General features: G+C 51.3%; 1 protein-coding gene across 2 annotated transcripts in view; it reads left to right on the top strand.

Moving 5' to 3' along the window:
* The window catches only part of ST8SIA5 (ST8 alpha-N-acetyl-neuraminide alpha-2,8-sialyltransferase 5), a 64,318-nt gene extending 52,262 nt beyond the window's left edge, over window positions 1-12,056 (top strand). For both annotated transcript variants that reach the window (XM_012745362.3, XM_012745363.3), the window contains one exon: window positions 150-12,056. In XM_012745362.3, coding sequence (XP_012600816.1) covers window positions 150-618 — 469 coding nt within the window. In that variant the 3' untranslated portion in view covers window positions 619-12,056. The remainder of the gene's footprint in view (window positions 1-149) is intronic.
* Window positions 12,057-13,583: the final 1,527 nt, after the last annotated feature.

Raw genomic sequence — 13,583 nt, forward strand, 5'->3', positions numbered from 1 at the left:
GTGAGGTGCAAATAGGCAGGGTGGCCTTAGGAGTCCCCTCCGTCCTTTGCAAAGGCCCAGGGCGCAGGGGTGGGGAAGCGAGGGGCGTGGGAGCACCGGGTGGGGGTGGGGTGGGCGCTGACCCTGTCGCTCTGGCGCCCCCTGTGCAGGTTCCACAAGCTGGAGAAGTGGCGGCGGCCCTTCTACCGTGTGCTGCAGGTGTACGAGAACGCGTCCGTGCTGCTGCCCGCCTTCTACAACACGCGCAACACCGACGTGTCCATCCGCGTCAAGTACGTGCTGGACGACTTCGAGTCGCCGCAGGCCGTCTACTACTTCCACCCGCAGTACTTGGTCAATGTGTCGCGCTACTGGCTCAGCCTGGGCGTGCGCGCCAAGCGCATCAGCACCGGCCTCATCCTGGCCACCGCGGCGCTCGAGCTCTGCGAGGAGGTGCACCTGTTCGGCTTCTGGGCCTTCCCCATGAACCCGTCGGGCCTCTACATCACCCACCACTACTACGACAACGTCAAGCCACGCCCCGGCTTCCACGCCATGCCCTCCGAGATCTTCACCTTCCTGCACCTGCACAGCCGGGGCATCCTCCGCGTGCACACGGGCACCTGCAGCTGCTGCTGACGCCCGCCAGGCTGCTGGGCAAACTGGATGCCCCTAGCCGGGCGGTGTGGGGACCTGGCGTTACCCCCGTCACCCTTCAGTAGTTCAGCTTTGTGCTTGGGTCTCGGGGTAGGGAGGCAGGGACAGGGGCCCAGGCAGAGGCAACTCTGTGCTCAGCCTCCCAGACCTGGCCTCCGCCCTGTGCCTCCACCTGCCCAGAGCTAGCATGCTGCGGGGCCACAGGATCGGGGCGCTGGGGGTTGCAAGTAGATAAAGCACATTTCCACCCAATTTTGTCATCGGAGAGAGCACAAACTGTAGGCCCTCGATGCAGCTAAAGGAAGCCCTCCAGAGAATGGAACAGAGGGAGGACACAGGACATGCGACAGGACACTTGAGCACAATCAGGATTTCATTCAGACTTTTGGGGTCCTGAGTTTTATATCAAGGACTTAGCTACGAATTGCTATCTAGAACCTCAGAGCTTAGAGGCCAACCCTGTGGCCAGACTTTCCAGTGAAGAAGGAAGGTCTCAGAGGTCCAGGAACTGAACAGACAAGCCACACCACCTGACATCTGTCAAGTGACACTGAGAGATCCAACGCAAGGCTTGTGTTAGGATCTCTTCTGAGGACCCCCACAGCCTTTCAGACACATCCTCAGACACTCACACACAGTCTTGGTGCCTCCAGGTTCAACCCTGCGTTTGATCTTTCGATGAGAAGGAAATAAACTAGACCAGCCATTTGCACTACGGTTTCCAAGCCAGTGTTATCGACTTGATAAGTGCTTAGCAATTTGCTTCCTCGTCTGTCTATTTTCAGCTCCATTTAAACCAGGAGTTATTTATAAAGATCTGTTCCTCTTATGTCCCTGAATACTGCGGAATCCTGCTGTATCGTGTTCCTCAGTTGGAACCATGAGGCTCTGGGCTGGAAAATGCTGCCTGTCACGCGGTGAGCTTAGTGAATGGAAGCAAGTCGTGACCTTCAACACCAGCATCACTGAGGTTTCTGCTGGGAAGGGAGGATTTCCCACGGTGCACGCCCGGGGCCTTCGTACACAAGGATCCCCAGGGCCTGAGCTTGGGGAAGTCAGCTGGCCCTAGGCTGAGAGAGGCTCACAAGTCATTTCACATCTGAAATTCATTCCCTTTGCTTCCCCCTATGGTGTTTCTGCCATTAGTACGATGGTCACCATTGCTGAATTGCCTTAGGGCTTAGCTTGGTAGAATCATAAATGTTAGCGCTGGGAGGACTTCAGCCCACCTGCCTGGCCTCTTCTCTCCTTCCTTCCCTCCCTCCCTTTTTTCTGCTCTCTCTTATTCCCTCCCTCTCTTAAACATTTCTGAAAAGCCTCTTCTTTGGTCTGTGGGTTGGGCTTGGGAAGATACGATGACAAAGAAAGGCATTACCTCTGTCTTCTGGGGTGGAGGGCAGACCCAGGCCCACGTGCTGGGTGCTCTGAGGATTAGGAGCAGGGAGAACATAGCAGGGGGCAGAACCTTCCTTTGGGTCACCTCAGTTTACAGGCAAAGCCACGAGTGCAGTGGTGCCGGGCAGAGGAGAGCGCAGGCTCTGTCCCAGGCCTCCAGGCTTCTGGTCCAGGGCTGCTTTCTTGGCCAGACCTCTTTGTCTTGCTTGTGTTTCCTATTGGTGGGCTGTTGTGGAGCTCGTGCACCCTGCACAGCATTGTTCTAGATGCTGACTCTCACCTGCACCCTGCTCTAGTCTTTACTGAGAAAACCTCAGGCTGCTCTGAGCCTCAGTCTGCTGATCTGTAATGTAAGAGAGTAGCCAAGAAGACAAAGTGGGCCCAAACACGTGGTCATCTGGGAAAGACGACACCAGGACAGTGGGTGGTTGTTGCTTTCTTGAGCTCTGCCTGTTTCTCCCAAGGAAAGAACTTCTGGGAAAGATTCCAGTTCACTGAGATTTCCAGCCACTGTTCGTGGTTAATTGCGCCCAGTTCTCGAAACCACAGAATGTCAAAACTGAGAGCCGGTTAAAGACCATTGTGTCCCACTTAAGGAACCAGGCCCAGAACAGGGATGTGACCTGGGTTGAGTCATGCCTGGGGCTCTACCGGGTGCCTGCTCTGGACAGAACTCTCTACTGGAAGTGCTCTGGGTAATATTTATGTTCCAGATGGGGCAGGAGGCTCCGTAGGTCAGACAGCAAGTTTCCCATAGCCGAGGGGTTTGAGTGGAATCGGCTCCAGCCAGGGCCCTCCCAGGAGCTGGGCATGGAGTACCGGGATCTGTCCCATGTCAGGTCTGGGACACCTGGCTTGTGGCCGTATTTCTGCCTGTGGGTCTTAGGGCAATTCCCTCCTCTCCCTCAGGGTCTCAGTGTCCTCATGTCTACAGCTAGAAGCTTAGTAAAGACTCTAGGGTCTCTGCAACCTCCATTTGTTTTCGGAGATGTTCATGATGTATGGATCTAAGCCATAAGTAACATTTATTATTATAATAACCAGGATTTACCATGCTCCCGTTCTGTGCCAGGCCCTTCATTACCTCCTGTAACGGTCACGAGACCGCCGTAGGTAAGGAGGCTCCCGCTGTACTGGGGAGGAGGCTCAGGCTCAGAGCAAACCAGGGACTTGCCCGTGCTCAGGCACCCAGTGGAGGGAGCTGCACCTGGGCCTGTAGAAGCCCAAAGCCTGCGCTCCACACTTCCGTCTTAGCTTCCTACCCAGTGCCACCAAGGCTGGAGCAATAGGGTTCCTGACCACAATGCTACCGCAGGGTCATGCTGGGCCCTGCTCTAGCGACAAATGCTCTGGAGGCTGTCATGGGTCCGGGAGGCAGTCTCTGCTTGTAAGTGCCTCCCCCCAGCCCTGCCCCTGCAGCAGTGCCGACATGCCCACAGTGACACTGGAGGGGAACTGGAGGCCATTTCCACGTTTTTCAGGAGAAGAGAGATGCCCAGACACAGGGTACATGTTAAGTGACAACATGAGTGACTTACCCAGTGCCACATGGCCAGCTAGTGGCTCAGCTGGGACTCACCCAGTCTCCTGGCTTTTGGAACTATGGTTTTTCTCCTGCAGCCAGTGTTTATAGGAAAACATTTCTTCAAAGGCCCAGAGAGACCTGGCATTGGTGCTGGAAGCCCTCTGCCATGTTCCCTCACATCCCTGTTGCCACCCCACCGGGAAGTGCAGACGACCTGTGAAATTATTGTCTAAGGGAAATTGATTCCCCACAAACAAAACAACCATCATGTCTTTGTTTGTGCTAAGCCCACTGCTCCAGGCTTGAACGGCAGCAGGAACAAGCGAATGACTCCGTGCTTAGCCAAGCAAAAAAAAAAAAAAAAAAAAGGTGGCTCAAGGTCAGATGCAGCCTCTGAGGCCATTTCACAATGCTGGGCGGCAGCTCTGCCCACTAATCACCTGGTGCCAGAGACAGCCCAGCGCTCACCGCCCTTGACTGCTCGCGTGGGGAGGATGCAGAGCAGCTCCCAACACTGGGGGGGAGCAGAGTGTTGGCTTCAGCCCGTCACTCCCAACTTATGGAGTGAATTGGTGAATATGTTATATTTATTGAGTGCCCATTTGGTGCCAGGCCCTGTGCTAGGTTCCAGGGAATTGCTTTTTATTTTTTTTTTAAGATTAGAGTAACAGGAAAAAGACATAAAGTTGAGCAAGAAGTCACAGAATGGTCTCTGTCCCATTGAGTGACAGTTGCCACTGGTACAATCCCAGGGCAATGATGAAATCAAGGGTTTTCTCTCAGCACCAGCTACCAAATCCTAGAGGGAATTGTGATGAGCAAAATGTAGTCCCTGCCCTCCTAGAGGTCTGGTGTGTGGGCAGACGTTAAGTGAGGAATCCCACAACACACAGGAGCCGGCTGTGCTGAGTGCTGTGGGGTCCGGGCTCAGGGACAGGTATGGCGGGGGCAGGGCATGGCCGAAGTTAATCCTGAAATCTGAAGGTTGGCAGCGTAAAGAGCGTAACTGGCAGAGCCGTGGGTACTTCTCAGGTCTCATCCTTGACATCGGTGTGAAATTTGCCAGGATTGCCTCTGGTCTTTTTAAAGGCCTCACATCCTTTGTTCCCTAACAAGCCATCTTCCCTCACTTTCCTTGTGTCTCTCTGAATGCTGCTTCTCAGGCTCCTTTGTTGATTCATGTTCCTCGAAGCTTCCTCAGGGTTCTCTGCTCTCACTAGGAGCATTCCTGCAGAAATCTCATCTGTTCACAGCCTTAAGTCTCTCCTGTCCTGGCACCTAAACCCCTTACCTGCAAGCCAGTTCTTCCTAGGGGCATCAGAAGCATGGATGCCTGTATCATCTGCACGGCACCTCAAACCCCAACGTGTCCTAAACTGGTCTCGTATAAAGAATGATCTGGGCTCAGAGTCTCCTCCCACTACTTAGTAGCTATGTGACCTTGGGCGAGCTCTCAAAGCCCCTGGAGGCTCTGATTCATCATCCGAAATGAGGACAGGACACCAACCTCACCAGCTGTTGCAAGGGCTAAATGAAATAGTGTTGCATGATGTGTCGCAAGCACCCAGCGCAAACTAGACACTCAGCGCAGGGGGTCTCGGCCCCAAACCTGGGTCACCCTTGCCTCTTCCTTTTCCTTCACTTTTTAGGCCTATTTGTTCACCAAATCTTAACAATTCCAACTCATAAAACTTCCCTTGATTCATTCCCTTTCTTTGTCCGCTCTGCCACTGCCCTAACCCAGGCCCTTCTGATTGCTTTCTCTGCGTTCAGAGAATTACACACTGAAAACACCGTTGTGGCGCCCATAGCCCGCCTGTACCATAAAGCTCATATTCTTTACCAAGTCATGCAGGGCATGTCCCAGGCTGGCTCACTTACCTTCCCAGAGACCCTCCTGCCACCTCCCTGTGCCTGCATACTATTTCAGGCACTGTGCCTTTGCACAAGCTGATTGACAGGGCTGGAGTGGCCCCACACTCCTCTTGGCCTCCCTCCTGCCTCCTATCTGGCCACATTTTGCAGGTAATGTCAGCTCATGGCCTCTGCATCCTCCCCTCTGGGAACCTGGGCTGGGCAGTCTTTCCTCTGTGCTTACGCTGTGACTTTCACTGACTTCCGTTAGGACATCCTCACAGCACACAGCAGCAGTGCCCCGTGTCCTTGGTAGATGGTCCGTCTTTTGCTCCAGGGAAGGACGACACAGTGTCCAGCCCATCTTTGTGCACCCAGGGCCTGACACAGAACTGAACGTGGTGGTGGCCGCTCAGCGTATTTGCTACGGTAACAAGGTCTCTGGCTGTTCAGGAGACCCTGTTAATAAACTGAGTAACACTTCAGGGAAATTGTCAACCCAAGAGAATCCCTAATTGATTTTTTTTTGTCTAACAGTACATTCTAGGCTGGCAAAGACTCCCCCTGCCTTCCCTGGGGAGCTTGTCTGCGTCGTGGTGCCACGTTAGTTCCATCACCCAGTCTCTGTCATCCTCTTTCTGTTTTCCCTCATTATCATCTTCTTGCTCATCTGCTTTTTGCTGCCTAACCGATCCTCTTTCTCTAGTTTAAACAAAAGAAGGGAAAGGTTTTCTGTTTGTCTTCTTTTCCGCTTCCTCCCTTCTTCAAAACCATCCCGATATGTCAGGATCTTGTATTGCGGTCGCTGCGGTGCAGGCTGGGTAGCAATATGCAAGGGATTTATCAACAGTGTCTCAAAAACTAGAGGAAAATGCTTTCCTTTTTGGCTGGGATGCAGACGAGCTGAGCTTTGCAGAATGTCTGCTGCAGATGCCTGGTGGAAGGCAGGAGCTTGGGGTTTTTTCCTTCTCAGGGGGAGGTGACGGTGCCGTTTTTTAGTTCAACACACACCCTTGCCTGGTGTCCCTACAGCAGGAGCACCCCTCTGGGAGGAGGCCAGGCTGCGGAGAGGGTGATTACACCCTAAGAAAGCAGTGTGTTCTTCAAAGGGCAGCCTGCAGAGCACGTGCATCAAAGTCACCTGGGTTTGGCCTCAGAACCTGGGGGGAGGAGGGGTCATGGTTCCTGGGAGTCATCATGTGTGAGGTCCCCAGATGGTCCCCAAGGGGACAGCTGCCTGCGCTTCAGCCTTTGCCGCCAGTTGAGCGGCAATGTCTGGCTTGAAATTCAGACCGGAGTCTTGAGTGGGAAAAGAATGGAAACAGGAATTTGGCATACAACCCAACTTCTGTGCTGTCTATAAATATAAAATAGAACCCACTATTAAACTGGCAACAAGAATCCAACGCTCAGGAATCCGTAACATTTACAAAATCTGTTTTGTTCCAGCACTCACAAAGATTTCTCTCTTTTTAAATTTTTAATTATGCTAGATTATACATAACATAAAACTTACCATCGTAACCACCTTTAGGTGTACAGTTCAGGAGTATTAAGTACATTCCTATTGTTGTGCATACAGTCTCTGGAACTGTTTTCATCTTGCAAAACAAAAACTTTAAACCTATTGAATGACAATTTCTTATTTCTCCCTTTCCCAGCCTCTGGCAACCACCGTTCTGCTTTCTGTCTCTAGGTCCCGCACAGAAGTGGATCCATACAATATTTGTCTTTTTGTGACTGGCTCATTTCACGTAGCATAATGCACCGCTCAGGTACAAGCTGCTTTCAAATGGCATTAACAGTGTTCAGCATCCCTATAGCAGAATTCTGATTTTCGTTTTTGCCTTGAGCAGTTGTTCGGGGCCCTCAGTGGGTCCCTGACTTCTGGAGATCTTGGCTCTTTGGCGAGGGTGAGGGCAGGCCTGGCCTTGCTTTGCCAGCTGGGCTTAGCTGTCCTAGCCAGCCATGTTCTGAGAGACAGTGGCCTTGCCAATCTTGTATAAGTCTTTAGATATTTCCCCCTTTCACAGTCTCTTCTGTGAAACGTTTATTTTTCATTTCAAAGAAAAAAAATATACACTACCATGACTTAGCTCTTGGCCACAAAAGCCAGAAATTAGTGACTCTCTCTTTAGTTGGAGATGGTTCCCTTGGCAACAAAGTCTCTCATTTCCTTCAACTAAAAGGTCTGCTCTGCTTTGGGGTAAACGTTTTATTTCTTCTAGAATTGTAGTTCTCAACCCTGTGTGTTCATTAGGATCACCTGGAGGTCTTTGTAAACTAATCCCAAGCAAGGTCCCCACCTTCCCAGAAAATAGGCTTCAGCTGGCCTGGGCGTAGGGCCCAGTGTCCTTATTTTAAAAGGTCATCTTAAGTGGTTCTGTCACACCGTAGCTGGGAGCCATCACCCTGAGGCAGACAGTCTGTGCCTTGGCTGCACAAGGGAGCCATACTCATGGGACCCCCACCCCTAGGCATTAAGTCAGCTGGTCTGAGATGTGGCCTGGGTTATCAGGTTTTTCAAACTCTCCAGAAGTTTCTAATATGCAGCCGAGGTTGAGATGTACCATCCTGGGTCTTCAGCTCTCAAATTTGAGCCTGCGTCAGGATCACTTGGAGAGCTCCTTAGTTATGGGCCCTACCCCAGGGTTTCTGATTTGGTAAGGGATGGGGCAGAGCCTCTTTTAACAAATTCCCAGGTGCTGCTGCTGCTGGGCCAGGGTCTGCACTTTGAGGTCACTACTCTAGATGGCCTTTTAACTAGACTTGCCCACCGCATTCTGCTTCCTGATTGGGGGGTTGGTGGATCCCTCCCTTCTCCAATCTGCTTCAAGCCTGAGACTTCTTAAAGGTACCAGCTTTTCTTTTTCTGAACGTTTTAAACATTTAAATAAACATTATGAAATATTTTTAAAGCAAAGTCATGTAGATTTCTTCTCCCAGGGTTAGGAGGTTCAGAAGATTCCTGAATTAAGAATTTATCTGTGCCTAGGACTAGGATGCATTTTGTGATCTGAGCTAAGGGGTTGGTATCTCTGGAGTTTGGGACCAGCCTGTGCCAGGGGAGTGTCACTCTGTGACTTGTGATGGAGTGGGACCTGAGTGCCGCACCGACACCCTCTAGCACAGGAAGACCAACCTGGCCCAGCTGCGTGAAAGCCTGGCCTTCTGACACAGCTGCAGCGCTCTGCCCACCCACCACACCTGTGCACACGAAACACAGAAGGTGACTGAGGAAGCATCCCCCAGCAAGAGGGGCTGCCGTGACCCCAAGGGGTAGGGTTCACGCCCACTTTATCATGCTCTTTCTTTTCTGCGGCCCTTGGGAAAAGGCTTGAGTTGAAACCAGCTAGTTAGGACCTGGTATCTGCCTCGATCTCTTCTCCCTCCTCCAAGTGGCTCCCAGCAGGGAGGTCCCTAGCGAGAACCTCAATCCCCTGGCACCTCAGAATTCCACATTCAGCCACAAAGTTGACAAGAACCCTTGAAGATCTTGAAGACTTATTAAAGGAGCAAATGGTTACTACTTCATTGAATCAAGGTGAAAACACACCTTACTTCTCAGGACCGAAGCCAGCAAGTTCACACGGCCCCCAGGTACCTGAAACTCAGGTGAAAGAAAATTAATTAGTTTTGAGCCCCTGAAATAGATGCTCTAAAACTGTGTAAGAAAGGTCAAACACTTCACTAACAGCAAATACCTCGTGGCATTGGCTTTCATTTTAAATTAAGTTCTAGTGAACTTGACTTTGGTTTCTAATAATAAAGCAAAGCAAGAGACTGATAACAGGTGCTAGATAGAGCAAGAAGTGGCAACTAATAGCCTAATCATGCTAGTATTAAGAAGACCAAAACTATAATATATGTCTCAGAAGCCTGAGGTCGTTGTGGGGTGGGATGGGGCAAATATGTCATAGTAACCCCAAGGGCAACAAGGCCTTTCAGCTCAGATCACCCTGTGACATCCGCAGTGTGCAGGGGTACAGGAATGTTAAATGTTTGGTAGACTACCTGTAGGAAGGCGGGGAAGCATATTATCCACTTTAGAATTAGTTCCATTCCCAAACACTTAAAACCCACTCACAAAAGTCTTGGTGCTTAAGAGATAAACCCTCGGTTATGTTGACATTTGTGGAAGTGAAGTGGTTCATCAACGGATGGTGCAGGATGGACGAGATGGGCAAACTCACTGTTTTGTACTTAATGTTTTCTCTCTGACATTGGCAACGCTCTCCTGCTGCCTGTCTCCTAAGAATAAAGGACAGTGTGTGTGTTGGGGGTGACAAGCCCCTTCCCCTTTCCCACCTCAAAGGGGCCTCACAGCATGGCTGATGGTGTGGCCAGGACACCCTTCTTCTCATCTGATTCTGTCCTTGTGCACGGGAGGGGTTGGGACCATGGCTGGGGCTGGGCTGGCTCTGTAAGGACTCAGGCCTGGGTTTATCTGTGAATTTAAGAATATGACCCCCCCCCCCACAGGTGAATGTTTCTACTTTCTAAACACCATCACCATCCATTTTCTCATGGGACTTTGCTGTGTCCCTGTGAGGAGGACAGGGCAGATAGCAGCCACGCTCCTTGACTGAGGCCCAGAAAGATGGCAGTAGTGTGTCCCAGGTCCCCAGCTAAGGATGGGTGGTGGAGGGCCCATGTTGGGGCCCAAACTTCCCCCAGGCAGAGGGGCTGGAGGGCGGGGCAGTGGCAGTGTCCCTCTCTTGCCACCCGAGGCACTTTCTTCTCCCCTCTGAGGTTGTCGGGCTGGTGTGGCATCTGCTGCAGGCCTGGGCTTGACCTTGGCCTCACGCCCTGCCCAGCATCTGTGTGGAGGGGCCTGGCTGGTTTTCATTTTGCTTTGGGGCCAAACCCAGCAGCCTTGGGCGGGAGGCCAAGTGGGGCAGGAGGGGAGGCCGTGGGACTTGGCAGAGTCATGCAAGGCCACAGGCCTGAGCAAAGCAGGAGTGGGGGGTGGGGTTAACCCTGCTGCTATGGCCATTTGGGAGGTGGCTGGTGGGGTCCCCCCCAAGTGGCAGCCCTGCTAGTGCCCCTGGAGTCCAGTCTCCTATACCCGTCCCCAGTGGGACACTTGGCCCTCCCAGTGACTGGCTCAGCAAGTCCCTGTGCTCCAGATTGCCCTGAGGGGCAGCCGGTCCCCCGGGGCCTCCCACACGCTGCACCCATGATGTCGGTGTGCGGCAGGGGCTGGGCGGCCTGCAGATTCCCGTTCTGGACCGGGCCAGCCTCCCTTCAGGGAGCTGTAACTTTTCTTCAGTGCTGAGTTGCCTGAACTGTGAAACTCGTGTATGTGTCTATGTATTTTCTAAAGATTACCACTTTGTCTCAGCAAGCATGCAATAGATTGTTCAATGGTACGGTTTGGAGTCAGTCCCATGCCACCTCCCACCCAAAATACCACCAGGACAGACACTGGTGTCAGCAGAGGAGCTGTGGACACCTCTTGTCCTGGAGCCAGGTGCACACTGCCTGCTCTGGAGTGTAGCTTCAGCCCAGGTGTGACATCAGATTCCCGGAGCAGGGGTCCTGCTCAGGGGCTCACATGAAGGCAGACACAAGAGACTGTCCCTGAGGGATTGGTGGCACTGACTCACCCCTGGGCGGCCTCCAGCATGTGAAGACAAAGTACCGCCACGTACGTGGCCTCTGTCGTTCCTCCCTTGTACTCTCTGCAGGAGCTGAGTCCGCCGTGCAGAACACCCCGCAGAGCCTTTCCACGGGAGGAGAAAGGGAGGCCCACGACGTCCTTTGCTGGGACCTGTCTGAAAGGCCCCTCCTTGCTCTGCTGATTAACTCCCTCCCCTGCCCGGGACAGAAAGGCTGTGCCATTCTGAGAGTTCAGGGAGGTAGGGCTGCAGCCCTGGTCTTGTCCTGATGCAAATTTTGTTCTGGGAGCAGTGAGTGGTTCATACCAACTCCTGCAGCATAATTCCAGCTTGTGTGTGGCTGTCCTTGAGCAGCGATTCTGAAGTGACGTCTGTGACGCTATGCCTGAAAACATAATCAGGGTACTTTGTATCTGTCACTGTGTTTGAAAGGCCCTCAATTTCTATCTAATAAAGCCAGCTGAATGGTTCATCTAGCAAAGACTCTTTGGCCATGGCTGTGTGTGCGCGCACCTGTATGTGTTTGGGGAAGGGGCTAGACTGGGCAGACAGTAGCACAGCCCAGCATGGGGAGGTTGCCAGGTATTTTGAAGACCCCACCCTGGGCACACCTGTGGGCAGTGTCAGGGACACAGGAGAATCAGGAAGCCTGTTGGCGTGTGGCAGAAGTAGTCACCTAACTCAAGGAGTAGGTGGGCTCACAGGAAGGGCTCGGAGCCCAGATCAAGATGGAGTGGAACTGAGCTGGTGTACAAGGGCGCGTGAGGACGTGGAGAGGGGACCCTGGGGCTTAGCGGAAGGAGGGAGTGTCGCTGAGGGCCGCAGCTGCCTGCCGCAGGTGGGGTTGAGATGCGATCATAATTGGAAACAGACTCCACGGCTGAGCAGACCTGCCCCTCTCTAAGCACAGCTTCTCATCAAGGTCCAGAGTCACATTGCAGGCATTTGAGCACTAATTATCCTCTTACAGAAAACAAAAATAAAAACTTCTTTCAGTGCCAATCCTCTTGAGTATATTTAAAACAGTATTATATCAAAAATTTTTTGAATTCATGTGCAAACTGTCTGTCTGGGGCCTGTCTGTCCCATGAGATGTAGCCACATTGCTTAGAGTCCCAAAACTGCATCTTGAGAAAGTCCAAAGCCTTCCCCAGGATTTCTGCAAGCTCCCAGGGTCTCGTGTCATTATGGACCCTCTGCCCTCAGATTCCTGCTTTGGGGCATGTTTCTGTTCTATATCTGTTGCCCAGTCAGGTATTAGATGCAGCCCTTTTCTTGATGTCTGAGATCATGTAATGTGTTCCTGAGTGTGGTGGGAGGGAATGGGAAAGGGATGGAAACTACTTCCAAACAAACAACTGCAAACAGAGACAGCCCACCCACTGGCCAAGCTCTAAAGTGACCCTGGCCTCACCAAACTCCCTGGCCCTTCTCTTCTACATCTTCCCTCTTGGCTCCCCTCTTCTAGTCTCCCGGACTTCCTCTCAATGGCAAAACACACTTCTGCCATTTTCTCTTTGCAGCTTTTTGTCATTCTCTGCACGTTTGCTCTCCCACTGAGCCTGGGTCTCAGCTCCCCTTCCACCTACTACCTTCCAAAGATGTTTTCTCAAAGAAAGACCATTTTCTCTCTAAGATGAATTTTGGTGACAGTTGTAAGATGCTTAAATGCTTCATTATATAATTGTAAAATGTCAACTACTCAAGCAAACAATGATGGTGTCAAAGAATACTATCTGAGGGTCATCCTGGGCATTGACTTCTACTATAATATATCATAGCAAGAAAAAGAGCTGTCAATCAGGGAAGTGGGACTTCAATAAATATTTTTGAGTGAATGAATGGATGTATGAATGAGCTGGAGGACCACAGGTGATTATAGTTTATTTATTTAATAAATATTTATCAAATGCATGCTATTAGTCACTTCATTCATTTATTCAACACGTATTTTTTGAGCATCTGCTTTGGGCCAAGCTACTTGAGGATTTGAAAATACAGGAATGAGGAAATGCACATGCAGTTGCTGTACTCACGAAGCATAGAGTCTGGCCAGAGAGATACAAGTAATCAAAAGAGGAAAAAAAAAAAAAACAAACAAACCCAGAACACTTTCACAGCTAAATGTTTAATTATAAACCTGCTAGAAAGGAGCATACAAGTGCTGCACTGGGTCGAGCACCAAGGAGAGCTCCCCTGCAGAGGGAGGGTTAGCCGAGTGGACTGTTGGGGGAGGAATTCCAGGCTGAAACCATAATGCCAGGCCCTGTTTAGGGAGAGAGCTGGGGACCGTCACAGAAGGCCTGTGTGGCTCCGTCCTGAAACCTGGTGGGAAAAAAAGCTAGAGGGCTGGACAGAGGTGGTCTGTAACCGATGTTCATTTTTTTTTTTTTATTTTCACATCCTTATTTATTTATTTCAGATCCTTTTTCTTTTTTTCCTTATTTCAGATCATTTTCTATGTGTGCATATGCACATACATGCACACACAGGCATGTTTTATCAAACTGAAATCACAAGGTTAGCATTGTTCTCTAACCTACTGGTTCTCT

Source organism: Microcebus murinus, chromosome 17, assembly GCF_040939455.1.
Source record: "Microcebus murinus isolate Inina chromosome 17, M.murinus_Inina_mat1.0, whole genome shotgun sequence".
NCBI classification, from domain to species: Eukaryota; Metazoa; Chordata; class Mammalia; order Primates; family Cheirogaleidae; genus Microcebus; species Microcebus murinus.